A 15612-nucleotide genomic window follows, 5' to 3' on the forward strand; every position below is an offset into this window, starting at 1 on the left:
CTATACCCCACTGCAGTTCTCAGCAGCTGTAGTTTCCAGGATTGCTGAGAGTGCACCATGTTTATCTGATACTCTGCCACATCTCTAGCCTTCCTTACACTTAAGAGAAGAACCTGCTGCAAACAGAAGGCATCACTGCTGAGAAAAAAAAACAAAATAGCACTTGTTATGGCTTGATTTGGCCTAGGAAATGCAAGGTTCAGCTCAATTCTGGAATTTAACAAAAGCAAATTCTGGAAGTGAGCTGTTCTGCGGAACATTTGCAGTTAAACACTCCCAACTTCGGTTCAGATTTCTCAGCAAAGATAAACCCCATGTGTTCTTTTGCACCTAAATTACAAGGACCCCATCCCACTTAAAAGAGCCTGTTCTCTGGGATGCTTACAAATTGAGAGTAGGTAGAGATGAACAACAGAAAAGCATGTACTGATCCAAGAACTTTGTATTTGTAATGTCCTTTGGAATAAAGCAACTCAGAAACAGGAAAAACATACTTGTCCACAGGTACTTCTGGAAATAAAAAACATCTACACAGAAAAAGCTCAAACTGGAAGCTTTAAATAGTAGTAAGTTTCACCATATTTCTTTTCCTATAGCAAAGACATCCTTACCAGCTGAATCTTCCCACAGCCTCTCAATACAGACTATGTGAGGTTGCAAGTTGGCTTCAGCAGGCTCCACATACACATAATCTCCTACGTGGTACATGCTGTTCTTGAAGCTGCAATCCTGGCTGTAGGTCCGATGCAAGCTTGACAGCCCAGCTGATCCAGAAGAATCTTCACTCTTTTCAGCTTCTTATTTCAAGATGGGAAAAACCCAGATGTTAGTAATGTCACATTTACCATGTTAGCCAAGATTACTGACATGAATGCCCTCACCCTTCGCTGAGTGCAGAAGTGCCACATGACACCTGATGAGTCCCTCTGCCACTGACTTCCAGCATAAAGGATGGGTTTAAGCATGTTTTGTGCTGCTAACTTTTCTGTTGTGCTGCTGAAGGTTGGGTTTCCCTTCTTCAGTTGAATTTTATTGAGTCCTCCCAGTGAGTGAAGAGGAACTCAATGACAGCACTGAGCTCAGAAGCCTTCAGAAAGGCATGTTCGCTTTCTTTGGGGTTTTTAGCTCTCAAAGGAAAACAGAAAAAGGGCATCACAGCTGTTGTCCCCTTATAACATTGAGCCTGGTTGGAGCAACTAGACTTTACTGCTGCTGACATCAGTGTTATGTGGGAAGATGAACCATGTTAGAAAGACAATTAAGGACAAAAAGCTAACAGCTCTGCTCCCGCCTGCTGGAAGGAGCAATGAAAGCTCTTTATTCATTCCCCTAGACATGCCTCACGATGATTATGTGGACAATAATAGTCAGAAACTGTGAAATGCAGAGGACCTTTCAGAGTAGGTTTCTTGCCCCACAAAATACTGCAAGCCCATTCCTCTTCACATTCACAGCAGCCAAGTAAGAAACACAAAAGGCTTACTTAAATACCATTCCTTTACTAGTGTTAAAAGCATGATTGTAGAGAACATCAGCAGCACATCAAGAAACTAGTATTTATCAAAAAGGAAATGGTCAATTGGAACAGTCATTGCTAAGTTTGTTAGCAGCAGAAATCTATGTAAAAAAATTATTATTTTCTTTTGTAATATCCTTGAAATAAAACTACTGATATCCCAATGTGTTCTGATTAAAGAGTTTACATAAGGTATCTAATTATATCTCTTTCTTAAAAGCCAACTGGCCTGGCTGATAAGGATCAAAATAAAACAAATATCTCATAACTTTAAAATACAAGACCCTTGGTGGACAAGTAGACTATTGAGGTCTCTTCGGCAGGCAAAGCTGCAGCAACAGCAGGGCATACATTGCATAGCTACATTTTCCAATTAACACACTCAAAATTAATGAAAGTAGCTACCTCTCTTCTCCTCCTCTCTTTTGAGCTTATCCTCCTCTATTTCTTTGGGCAGCTTTTCCTTCTTTTCCTTTTCCACATCATTGTGAAGATGCTTGGTGGTATAGCTGAGAGCAGGTGACAGAAGAATCTCTCCATTCTTACAAAGTTCATCCCGAATTTTAATAAAGAACTGCTGAAGTTCAACTGCATCCTCGTAAATCTCCGAATCAGTCCTGTATAAAAATACATACAACAAGGAAAAAACATAATTTTTGCAGACTCAAACAGGATCCTAAACACATACCCATCAATCGCCACACCTACTGATAAAACTAAAGCTTCTCTCTACTCATAGATTTCTGTGCTTACTCATAATAAGCAGCAGCAGAAATTGGCAAGTCATGTTCCACCTGCTACTCTACTGTCAGTTTGCAGTAGAGCTCACTCAAAACAGTATTTTTGTATACAGCAGTCCTGAAACACCTGAAAAATCAAAGGCAACTAGTTGCGAACAAAACGGTTTCCCACTGGACCTCTATAAACAGTTACCTTTTGAAAACTTAAGTAATAATCTTATTAACAAACCTGACTTACTCAAATTACCCATACTCCTGTTAGTAGATGTTTAACATAATGTTTTACCTTTTCTCCTTCAAAGTCAAGATCTCACCCGCATATCCCCAAGTATGCTACCTAATTCAAGTAAAACACTGCAAGAAGTTGCAAGCATTCACAGTTTTTGCACAGTATTACCATTGACTCATACAACTGTGACTGCTCCTATAGAGTAATCCCCTGGTCAAGCAGTTAATGAACAGTTCCTCCTCTTCATCTTTCAATTTGAAAGTTAGCACAAACCCGGTTTTCATGAGGTCTGCCTTTGGAAGATTAATGTCAAAATTATCTCATAGCAGAAACCTAACTTTTTCCTTGTTTTTAAAAGAAAGCATACATTCCACGGAAGACATGACAAAGCTTTTGAGATTTTCTAAACACACATAGCAAGCAAAGCACACACGTTAAAAGAACTTCAGCCTCTAACATTAACATAAAAAAATCCCACGATAAGACAAAGAATACCTGAAAAATATGGCTCTGCTCACCTGTTCATTCTCCTTGCCCTTTCCAGTACCTCAAACATATTCTCCTGGAACAAGTCCAGTCTTCTATAGCGATTATTTTCAACATTTTTTCGGATAATATCGAAAGTCAGAGGAGGTTTATTTGGGAAGTTGGGATCAACAGCAGGAATCTCAGCTAAGGAGTCACTGTAGCATCTGCCCTCATCATCCTGGTGGCTCATAACAGATACAAACAGGTTATGGATAAGTTCCTGAATTAGCAAAGTGACATTGGGCACATGAGAATCCTCATCTCCTTCTATTTCTCTCCGAGTTTCAAGCAAAACTTTATGCAGAACCAGAGCATCTTTATAAATCAAAGATTCTGGCTCATTATATGTGCAAGCGTTATTAAACATCATTACAAAGTCCTCTACCATGGAATCGATATCCTGGTATTTATTTGCCATCATATGACTTCTGATCTTCTCCATGTCAACGGGCTTTTTAATGGTTACATAATAGTCAGGAAGTTCAGACCGAGATGGCAGCCTCAAGAAGATGGCACTCAGTCGCCTGCCTCGTTTATCCGTGTAATTCTTAACTGCTTCATACACCTCATTCAATTTCTGTTGCATTGGAGTCATGTATTTTGATTTTTTAGGAGAAATGCCACTTTTTCGACCTAAGCAGACAAAAAGAAAAAAAAAAAAAAAGAAAAAGAATCATTACAAAACCAGAGCTTGCATGCTTCTTTGTCCACCTTCTCTCCATTGGAGAATTGCTTATTGAAGAACCACTTTATGGTATGAGCAGAAGACTCAATACGGAGCCCATTCCAAGATGCAGCTTCCTTTGTTTTTCATAACTGTGTGAATATTTTTTAATGTTATTTTTGGCAGACAGAATCAGGTTACTATGTGGTCCACCTGGTGAAGGTCTCTTCAGACTTAAGCATGGAAAACACCTTTTCCTACTTAATGTTATTAATAACTCTACTAAATTCAATTTCTTCTTACTAGCTCTACGTAAATTTCTTTGTATCGCTGTTAAAAATCCAGTCATAATGGGGGTTTTGCCATCACTAAAATTAAGCATTCTAAATATCATCAGATTTCTTTTTGACAGATTTTATACTTACATTATTTTTATATTTAATATATAAATATATACAATTTATATATTCATATTATATATTATATATTTATAATATTAAAATATATTACCTTTAATACTGTAATAATTAGAGAGGATTATTACAGGTAGAATGTAAAGGAAGGCCTTTCATGGGACTATCCATCAGATTAGCTTTTTTATTAACTCAGTATCTCTGTTACTGTACTGCATAGTCTTTGCCTGTGAATTCTGTGCTACCTGTACCTTACCTAAGAGCTGCACATTTCTGTTTCCAAGAGGGCTGTGTGCAACTATTTTCTTTAAGCCTTTCTCTACAATTTTATCCTTCTCTCAGTTTGCTAAGTCCTGAACACATATTAAAGGGACATAAGATCTGAGTAGCAGCAAACCTAGTTTGCATGGGCAACAGCTCTAGGAACAGACATTGTTGGAAATTTCACTTCTGTGTTTTTCATGGCTTTCAGTAATTTTCCTAATTACTTTTCAGTAATTTTCCAAATAAAGCTTGCATTTCTTTTATCATTCTGTGGAAATCTCAGACATTTGACCAGGGAAATTAAGGGCTTTACTCAGTTTGAGAAGTACCTTATTGTAAGCAATCCCAGTAGCACACATTAAGTGTGCTGATGAAGTGTTACTGAGCACATAATGCAGCTTCTAACATTTGGACACCACCACATGATTAAATGCCAGCCATTCCAACCATTCCTAAGTTTTCTTTCTAAGTTACTTTTCTGAGAAAATGTTATATGCAACAACTAATATTATATGCACAGATAAACACACCATTGCTGTCATGATTTTGAAAATATAATACTACTTTGCATGTCAGTGTCAATTTGCAGACCATATCTTCTATTCTAAAAGGAAGATCCGTTAATCTGTCTTGTTTGGTTTTCATCAAGTGTTGAAATGAGACACAGCAATGTATGAGGTTGCCTTACTTAGCTTTAGTTTAGGGGATGCAACATCATCATCTTCAGCTAGGGGTCCCAGTTCTTTCCTTTTTTCTTTAAGGATCTTTTCCAGCATATGGGCATCATTGTATACCTATTAATCAGTAAAGTAATCAAAAAGCAAAACAAAACAAGTTTTACTGTGTTTAGACTAGTTTAGAACTAGTCCCCAAGAAACATTTAAATGTTAGTTTGAAAAAGCTGAAAGCAAAACCAAGCACTTGATTAAAAAGACGGGCTTATTTCTCAAATGTACACCTTTAATAGACTTACACAGGTAAGCAGAACCAATGAATACCACCTAAATCAGGCAGATATAAACCTTGAATAAATTATCCAATTAAGCTGCATTTCTATTCCAAAGACTACAAAGTCATCAAACCATTCTGCTGAGCAATGAAAGATCTCTTGAACTTTTGTGATTCCATCAAGGTACAAAGGACTAGAACAGGCCTCCTGGGTCTTCAAATCCAACCCCGGTGAACACAACCTCATCGTAAAGTCCTGCACAGTAGCCTATCAAGTTCCTCGTTAGAAATAGCTGCATGTTTCTCTGTTCCACACATCATGCTCGCTGGCTGAGAAATACCACAATACAGAAATACCCTACAATGTATTTGTGAATGAAAAGCATATTCCTTTCAGACTCCTTTTGCTACACTAAACAAGTCAGGTCTTCTAGTCTGATCTCCCACACACTCCACTTCCACAAGACCATATCTGGTTTCTTTCCAACTACTACCTCCCTTTTCAGAGGTTCTGATCTCCAAATCACAAGCTGATGACTACTCACTGTGCAAATACCTTCATGTGACTAACAGAGGATGAATAACAAGAATTTAGTAACCAGCTTATGTTTTTTAAAAAATATAGTAGGAAACATTCAGCTGACATCCTTTGTAGTGGAAGAGGTTTAGCTAACAGGAAGTAAGTCTAACCTTCGCAAAGGAGGATGTTGCATTTCATGTTTCTACAATTATAGACGAAGACAGAATTTTAAATATTAGCAGAAAGAAAAAGTCATATTTCTATTTCAGTTCAAAAATTATCATAAATGATGTGAGTAACAGTCAAAGCTAAACCATCCTAACATAACATATACATCTGCAAAGAAGCAGAGAGGTAAGGGTGACTGCAGAATCAAAGCAGTACCTGGGAGCCCTCCTCATTATAATGCCTTGCATTTCGGAACATGAGCTTCATGTCTTCAATCATGGCTTCTTCCCCCACGTACTTGTCATTGCGGATGTTGTGTTCTATCATTTTCAAGTCCATTGGCTCCAAGATAATTTTATAATAGTCTGGATAGTCTTTTTTGGATGGCTTAACCATAAACAGATCACAAAGCCGTCTGCCTGTGCCTGGTTCTCGTGCTTCCAAAACTGCATTATATAAGATCTTCATTCGTTGCTTTCTTATATTTTTTTTGCTGTTAGATTAAAGAAAAGAACAAAAATGTCAGTGGCTTTCCCCCCACTTCCACCACTAATATCAAAATGACATTATCCTCTGCCATGAAAAAACCACCACAACCACCTAAACACACACACACAAGAAGTTCAACATTAAGACAGTGTATTAGAAACACAGGTCCATTAGCAAATAATGACAGCATCGTAACCAGCAGCCTGCTAAATAAACAGGAAACCAACTTTAAGGTATGCTTTTTCTCATTCAGTTTAAGTGTTCTACAGCGTAAAACAAATAACTAGTTTTCAGATGTGCAAAGGTCAAAAGGACCTCTAAGCACGGTCCAGCTGCAGACAGAACAGAAAAAAATTCAGGACTAGGCTTCCGAATCCAAACCCTCATGGTCCAGTGTGAACGGGGAAAAACCCCTCAGCCAGTATCTTCATGACTACCTCTGCTGAATACAGAATAGCTCAAGTCTTTAATATTCATCTCAGAGTAATTATTTATCTTCTTCAGTACCAGATACAAGAAAATAAGGATGTCAAGAATATAGTAGGAAGAAGGGTCTGAATTGCTTAAATATCTGTCTACCACAGTCAAATGAAGTTACAAGTCAATAAAGCTCACCAAAACTGCAAACCCAAGTAGAAAACGGCCACGTATGTTATCACCACAAACTTGATACTCATCCTATGTGCAGCTATTATTATGATTGTCTCAAGAAATCTGACAGCACAAGACACAGGTTATCAGGAAAACAGTTATGTATGGCTCCCTGTACATATACTACTTGATCTATAAGTAAATCAGATACGGGAGAGGAAAGCTTACGTTAATAATGTGTAACCTCAGCTCAGATGCCAAGGGCACTCTTAGAAATGCACTCTCTACAAAGTACTTTTAAACCAGCTTCCAAATTGCAATCTCTAAGACTTATTCAAGTAGTTGTAAGTTTGACTATATTATCTGTGGAGACAGCAACAACAAAAACTACCTTCATTTGCAGAATGTGCAAAAGATCACTGTGCAACCTGCTAGAATTGAAACTGCATCCATCCATTCCACCATCTAGACCTTTTCCTCCTACATTTAAAATATACCTAATCTAGAATAGCCTCATGCCTCAGATACTTCTTGCTCCTTGGTGAGGTCAGCAAATTAACTGATAAAAATTTATGTCACAACACGTGAGAAAATTAAAAATGTATAGAAGTATAGGTTAAGAACCTTTTTTCTGCATTATCTTCACTGCTGGAAAATGTTAGTCAGTGGTTCACAGTAGCAGATGAGCAATGCCAGAACAGAGACATGCTTCTGCATTCCACATTTTAACAATCTTTCCAAGTTTTAACATTCAGTTCAATGGAAGTAGGTAAAGCAAAACCAAAGCAGAAATAGTGAAAGGCCTGCCAATAATCAAGGTTCAGGTCATGCATCTGATACACAAAAGGGGACATTTAAACAACTTTCTTCTGTGTCACTATTATTTTCCCAATGGGATTAATTTTGCCTGGGTTATTAGTTTCCTTTTTCAGCAACATTTTGGAATTCCTCTCATTGCTTCACTTCTGCTCTCAGCAGCATTTACAATCTTCTTTTACTTCCTATCATTCAGCAAGTGAAACTGGTAACAAGTATTGAACCGACAAAGTCAAAAGCATTTCTAGGTTCACTTCAGGCATGAATCATTTTGATTTCCCTTACCTATGAACACCACTTTTTCTCTTGTACTGTTCTTAGATGACAAAGTCTAACAGCCTTTTTCTTTCAAACATTTCTGTATTCTCTTGCACAAGGTGATCAAAAGCCACACAGGGTTAAAACGACACTGATGACAGTCTGACTTGCTTCATTAGGTTAGTACTTCTTGTTGAATCTGAAGATCACAGAACTAGCAATTTTTGCAATTTGATCCTTCCTGATCTTCATTTGGTACCGTGGTCTTACTGTTCCAGTACATTTCTTCTTCCTAGCATCCCTAAACTGCACCACCTTCCAATTCCACATAAACATTTGTTCTCTGCAGATTTTTTCTATGAGTGTACATTGTTGCACTTCCTTGATTGCTCTCAAGTGAATCCTTGCTGATGCTCTATTTCACTCCTGTTCTCCCTCCACAAGTGTCACTTTGACAAAACAAAGAACTAAAAATACAGGAAGCTGAAGATCATAAGCAACACCAAAGAATGATGCTGAATTACAGTTTTATACTGGCAGTTGCTACTATTGCAAGAACATCAGAAACTGAAACTTATTTCAACTCATACCACAAGGCAGACTAGAGAAACCATCCCTTGTTGGAGTGAAATACATCACTAATATTAATTACAGAACAGCTACCACTGTTAAAGAACATTCCACAAAGCATCATTATTGTTCACTAAAAGAATGTATTTTAAATCATGAATTTTGTTTACATTACAGTATCCAAAATAATCAAACTATTATATCTCCATGTGTCAAATGCCTTCTTTGGCCCAGCTGCTGACAGGTAAGTCACTGAGAAGTGCAAATTTAGAAGGGAGAGAGAAACAATTCTCTAACATTAATGATGAAAACTCCTCAAGCAGAGTTCAGGTCATGGAAAATGAAAATGTTTATGCCAGGAGACTTCACCAAATTAAAATATTTGTAGCGTAATACTATAAACTTCCAAATAAACTACTGACCTATAGTGTTAACTTTAATTATACTCTGCAATCATTATATATATGGTCATATATATTGGAGAAGTAGTAGAAAAGAAGTAATAAATTGCCAGCAACCTATGAAGTCTATACAGTAGGCTAAAAAAACCACAACACATACAAAAATCTGGAAATCCATTTGAAAAAATTACCTAATTCAGTGGAACTACCTTGTCCATGCCACTTACTGAAGTTATATCGACAACTGCCAACTAACAGGCCAACAAAGGAAAATAAAGTCAGCAAATAGTTTTGTATTAATTAGAAACAACACTTAATGAGGTTAAGTTTCAGAATTACAAATCCTTACACAAATGCTAAAACCCATGGCTTAATATTCTCTTTAACAAATAGAAGATGTAGCAATGTCATGGTCTGCAGGACCTGCAGAAATGCGTACCTTTTCCTTTTTGAGCTGCCAGTATCAGATGTAGCAGAAGAAATCATACTGTCCCCATCCTCAATATCATCTCTCCTAGCAAGCTCCTTCTTCTTTGCCTGAAAAAAGAACAAATCCCTGAAGCCAAACTCACTGCTGGACATTGCCAGAACAGTATTAAACATCAGAATAGAACAGATGCACAAAGAAAGATGCAATTACAGGTTTTGAGACTAAACAACCATCAAAATATTTCCAGTGATTTACTTAATGTAAGTTGGCCAACTAAAATAGCACTATAATTCTTTTTAACTGTCAGAAAAAATCTTGAGGAACCAATTTGAAAACAATGCCATTTCAGACTGCAGCACTTAGCTGGAACACTTCATGAAAATTAAGGTGTTTTAGATCCTCCAATTACCTGAAAACCCTAAAAAAACCCTCACATCATCAATTTTCTTACAACTTAATTGGGATAAGTCTCATAGTAAGGAATAAAAGTGATGAAAAGAAATCACAGAAGACAGCAGGTGTGCTGAAGAAAAATCACCCTATGATGCTCTTCATTACCATACTTCCCCCTAAGGAAGAAAATTCTACTGCAAATACAGGTCTACTTAAAAATTATTTTGGAAAAAATATTCACTAGGGAAATACATTCATGTGTGAAGTTATATCCTTTTGATTGTTCTACTCCACATACCTGCATAACCTGCTGCATTTTCAGTACTCTTTTGTAGATAGCAGAATTGGGAACATTGTAGCGCTTGGCATTTTCAAACATCAAGTTCAGATCAGCCTCCAACTGATCTAAAGTTTCATATTCATGGTTCTTCAGTTTGGTTCTGCACAACAGAAACAGCAATTAGGTATTTTACAAATGACACATTACAAAGGAGTTCTTTAACATCTTCGTTTTCATGCTAAATCAATATCCAAAGAGCTCTAATTATGGGAACGTGTTTTCTTTTTTTCTGATGCTGCAGTAATACCTTCCAGTTGCAATTATATTAGAGAAATGTATCTCCTCTTAAAGAATGCTTTTAATAAATCTGAAAGCTGCCCTCTTCAAAGCTGTGCAAACTGAAGTCCTGTTTCCATACTCAGATGAGATGTGATACAGATGAGGCACAAGTACAACCTGCTGAGACTACTCCAGTATACCTTAGCTGTGACCTGTGGGGCTTGGGTATGATGTCAGTGCGACAAGTTAGCCTCACACATCCACAAATGCTGTCTTCCCTACATGTCAATTCTACTCATCAGTGAGAGTCAAAAGTGACCATCACCTCCCATGTTAACTCCCTCCAATTTTTGCCTTCTCTTAGAACCACCTGGTTGTTGATTGGTGCTACCCACAAAGTGCACTTCACATGAAAACAGTTTAGAAAAGGACTAACGACCAAAAAAAAGTCATTTTTCATACGGTAAACAGACAAATCAGTGCACCAAGTTTGCCAGTAACTTAATCTGTTTTCTCGTATTTCCTTGCTCAAGTGCTCAAAGTTCTAGCCAACTTTTTTACGACTTCCAATACCTCATTAAACACAACAGAAAACAGCCATCTGCAGCAACACACAAAAAAAACCCCCTATCATAACACAAAATGCAGTCATCCTCCTTCACATCTCCTTCCTTGCCCGCTCCCTGTCTCGCCCACCGGTTACACAATGCCTTTAAACCTAGTCTGGTTTCTACAGGACCTAGCAGAATGTGAACCTGCCTGATGCAGCATAAACACTACCACAAAATAAATCTTTTAGTCCCAAACCTCGCCTGCCTATGTGACCTTCCAGCTGAACCAGTGAACAAAGAGTTAACCAATGTTCAACTTCTGTTAAACAGGACTCTTTCTCTGGTCAGCCAAGGATTAGGAAATCACGCTTGGAGAAACTGCTATAAAAACTGAGAAGTGCATGTGTCTATAAAGCTGTCACGATGCAAAAGCATTTTGCAGGAAATATCCAACTAACTGCATGTTGCCAGGACAGCAGCTGCATGCGCCTTACTGAAATGCAGCCTACTTCTTTTTCATTTCTTTCAGATCTGAAGCACTAGTGTGTCCTCAATGACTATGAGAAAAGCAAAAGACAATTTTGGACAAATATCCTAAATTTAAGATGTGGAGAAAATTACTTGTTCCATTCTCACTTAAACCAAACCATTTTTAGTTCATCTGTCTTTTTTAAGACTTTTAAGACACCAGCATCTTGCAAACCTTTATGCATTATTTCTTAAATTATTTTTGTTTCCAATTGAAGCAACAGATAATTGAAAAGTTTCCCTGTCAGTTTCACCCACTCTGCAATTCCAAAAAACAGAGTTACCAATATAATTTTTGTTAGATTAGTAAAAACCATGAATAATAATAAAAACCCAACCAAAAACACCCCGCAAAAGCAAAAGAGCATGGGTACCAATTAAATTACCACGAAGAAAAGGCCAAGTCAGCCTGCATTTCTACCTTGTAAAACTCCAAGAATTATTTGTATACATGATATACATGACTGGTATTAAAAAAGTTAAAAACAAAATAAAAAGCCCATTAAATTCAGGATTATTTTGCCCTAATCCACAGGCTCAGAAATACCGAGGATGTAAAACACTGAGTCTACTTCACGTTCTTGCCACTGTGACAACACCAAAGGCCACCTTACGTCATCTCCAGCTAATCTGAACGCTCTCTAGTACAAAAAGCAAGATCTACAGAGTAAAATGGACGTAATTAATTCTTGTAGTCCAACAAGGATGTTGACAAGCAATTACAGGACTTCAGCACACAAACACTTGCTGGTGTTAATAAAACACACACATCATTAAAAAGAATACTCAAGAAAACATTGAACAGAAAGGCTTCAAAGACTTGCATCAAAACCCCCAACTAATAAGCTCATATTTATCCAAAACATCACAAGTGACTTTTAATTTTTTTCAAAACAGATTAAAGAACATTCTAATTTTTCAAGGCACACAGGGTAATTAGGTGTGTAAACAAGCTGTAATTTCCTTGTTTGATGATGTTATTGCAGATGTTTATAAAATAGATTCAAACTTTCAAAGGATTATTAGAAAACAAAAATCATATCTAAAGGCAATTCTGCATCTTAGAAAAAGGTACTCAGGTCAACTACATTACTTTAGAGGCTAAGAACATTTAAAAAAACCTCAAAAGCAAGTCTTGTGCAGAAATCAATTAAGGGGCAGCACTAGAGAGAAATGCTGACCAACAAACTCCAAGGGGAGAAAAAAGTCTGTTAGTCAATGCTTTAAACTGATAAAGACAGCTGCTAGAGGGCAAGGAATCATGCTTCAGAAATCCTACCAACAAAGCTGGGATAAAAATATCTTTTTATCCTCTCAAGATCTACTCAGTAGTTCATTCTCTTGCAAGTAAGCAAGTCTGCATGCAACAGTTCTGCTTTTCAGCTCCTGGCTCAGATTTTGCTTAACTATTAGTAGCATGGAGCTCATAAACATTCTCGTGCGACTCTGGCATGTTTGCCTTCTTCCAGAGAAGTAAAACAAGTTTGGAGAGACTAGACAGCAGGAAGAATAAAAACTGTAAAAGTTCCTAGTCCTCCAATTAATTTACTAAATTAGAATGACAGAATTGCAGGTTCACATTTTGACTGCTGTTGCGCGAGGTCTGGATTCAGCTTTCTGAAAGAGTAACCTAAAGGACCACATCTTAATTGAAGTACCACTTCTTCAAATTTTTTCTCCCTCCTATCACTCGATACTAACTCCTCTTTTATTTGGAGTTTTTCTGTACCAAACTTAGAGCTGCCCTGAAAGGTCCAGTATTACACTGGCTAAAAAACTCAACATCAGTGACCACCCTCCTGAGATATTAAAGCCAACAGACAACTCTACTCCCTTATCACCTCTAAGTTCAGAATCTATCAAGTAACACTGTCAGCACAATACTATAAATCAGATTTACTGATAAGTAACATAACCTGAGCAATCAAATTCTGTATGTTTAGGTGCCAGTTTTATCAAACTGAGGAAAGGGGGAATTTACCATATCCTTTGAAGCAGAACAAATTGAGAGCAAGCTGCAGGCAGAACAAGCAAGGCAATAGTGTTTCCTAGGTACTATTATATCCTGTCTGAAACAATTTAATTTTTACAAAAAAAAAGAATTCTGAACTGGTGCTGTACAATGTCATGATATGGTAAAAGAAACTGATGACTCTGCATATCAGCAGATCCCAAGCCACCTGTCGCTAACAAATCTGGGATTTGTTTTACCCTTCCAGTCAAGACAGAGGTAGCTCATGCAGACCCCAGAACACCACCATCACATGCTTCGTCTAAAATTAGACCACTCTCCACATAGCCTTGATATCCCACACTAGCTTAATCCGTGTGTATTCACGTAGTGACCTATGCACATTACAATGCAGTCACCTAACCCTGAAGCACCAAAAAGCAGAACAAACATATGAAGTTGCCATTAGCCTTAAATATACCGTTCTACGTGGACTGATTCTCTGCTCTCTCGTGGCCCTGTAGAAACAAAATCTTTAAGTTGATGGAGAAGGCAAGGGCCCTGACAGTAGCTCAACAAGTGAAAAAAAGCAGCTTAATTATATCTTAGTCCTTTAAATCTTAACCTAGAGCCAGAAGACAAGAAGAAGAGGAAATGTCTTACAAAATAAGAATGAGCTGTCATTCAAATTATCTTACCAGGAAATAAAATCCTGCTTCTATCAGCATTTATTTATCCACAACCAAACAATCAAGGTGCGGGCCATCTGATTTGAAGTAAACAACCTACATTCACAGTTGTATTCATGAAAAGATTGACAACAAAAGTAAAAATCCAGACTTAGCCCATATGGTTTGGAAAGCTAGAAAACTTCCAACCACACATATGAAGAATGAAAAAATGTACTGGCACAAAAGTAATCCTGTTCTAGTCTGCAAATAACCTCCTACTTTACCACCCTCTCCAATACACTTGCTGTCAGCAAACAATAGGATGATTAATTAAGAAGGCTATTCACAGAAGTACTTTGAACAGACTTAATTATACCCAAACTCAGCAGAACTCAAGTACCGTGCCTTTTCTGGATTTAGAGTATGAGTTACAGAGTTACTTAGAGTTACAGAGTTACAGCTTCACAATGCATTTTTAAAAAGTCATCTCGCCAATCTTGAAAGAATTTTATAAGCATCAGTTTATTCCACAAAACAAGGTTAAAACAAAGAAAATCCACGGCTCAACAGAAAGCCAGTGCCAATATAATACAAACTAAACTTACACGCTAGAAACTAAGAAAGATTTCTGTGTAATGACTGAGTGATAGACTTGTACCTAAAAGCATGAGTACAGCTTGGAAGAATATCCTTTGAAACATAATGACCTTTGCAAAATGAGGGAAAAAAAATAGTTTAAAAAGGTAAGCTACAGTTTCAGAAGGCCACTAAGCCCAAACTAACACTGGCATGACAGTTAATTTGGTCAAAATTAGAATACTAATTAAAAAAACATACAGTAAGCTGGCATTGAACTCCCTAAAAGGTCTGCTGGAAACTCGTCAGCCCTTCCAGGTGAAATATCTGAAAGAACTGAAGACAAGCAAGATATTCTCACCATATAATCAAAAGATCCATCTTATTAGACACATAGTATGCCTAAAAAAATTCCTAGAAAGAAATTCAAACACAGGGCTAAAACCAGTTCCATGTAACTTCTTTCCTTTCATTCAGAAATTACGTAGTGCTAGTCCTGCCTCCTTAAGGGAAAAAAACCCAGAACAGTAACAAAGAATGCACGTGATCAGGAAAGGCATTTGACAAGTGCCCTATTGAGGGTCATCTTACACAATACATCAGCAAACTTGTTCACTTGGACTGTGATTTTATACAGGCCTTACATACAATATGCACTGACAGTACTTGCTAAGGTAGGAAAATTATACAGACAGAAGATTTAAAAAAAAAATGTACAACATTCAGCAAATATTAAATTATTTTAACTGCAAAAAGGAATGAAAGAAATGCCAAATCTCACATGAAGTGAAAATTTACAAGGCATTCTAAATATTACAGAGACATTTTCTCTGTAGCA

The 15612-nt window shown here is 37.3% G+C and overlaps 1 protein-coding gene across 8 annotated transcripts in view; it reads right to left on the reverse strand.

Annotated features, from left to right (window-relative positions):
• Window positions 1-15612, reverse strand: part of PBRM1 (polybromo 1) — a 69218-nt gene that overhangs the window by 26736 nt on the left and 26870 nt on the right. For all 8 annotated transcript variants that reach the window (XM_056336172.1, XM_056336171.1, XM_056336178.1 and 5 more), the window contains 7 exons: window positions 10237-10378; window positions 9555-9652; window positions 6207-6483; window positions 5043-5148; window positions 3004-3646; window positions 1922-2133; window positions 612-797 (listed from right to left, as the gene is read on the reverse strand). In XM_056336172.1, the coding sequence (XP_056192147.1) occupies window positions 612-797; window positions 1922-2133; window positions 3004-3646; window positions 5043-5148; window positions 6207-6483; window positions 9555-9652; window positions 10237-10378 (1664 nt within the window). The remainder of the gene's footprint in view (window positions 1-611; window positions 798-1921; window positions 2134-3003; window positions 3647-5042; window positions 5149-6206; window positions 6484-9554; window positions 9653-10236; window positions 10379-15612) is intronic.

Source organism: Falco biarmicus, chromosome 4 (genome assembly GCF_023638135.1).
Source record: "Falco biarmicus isolate bFalBia1 chromosome 4, bFalBia1.pri, whole genome shotgun sequence".
NCBI classification, from domain to species: domain Eukaryota; kingdom Metazoa; phylum Chordata; class Aves; order Falconiformes; family Falconidae; genus Falco; species Falco biarmicus.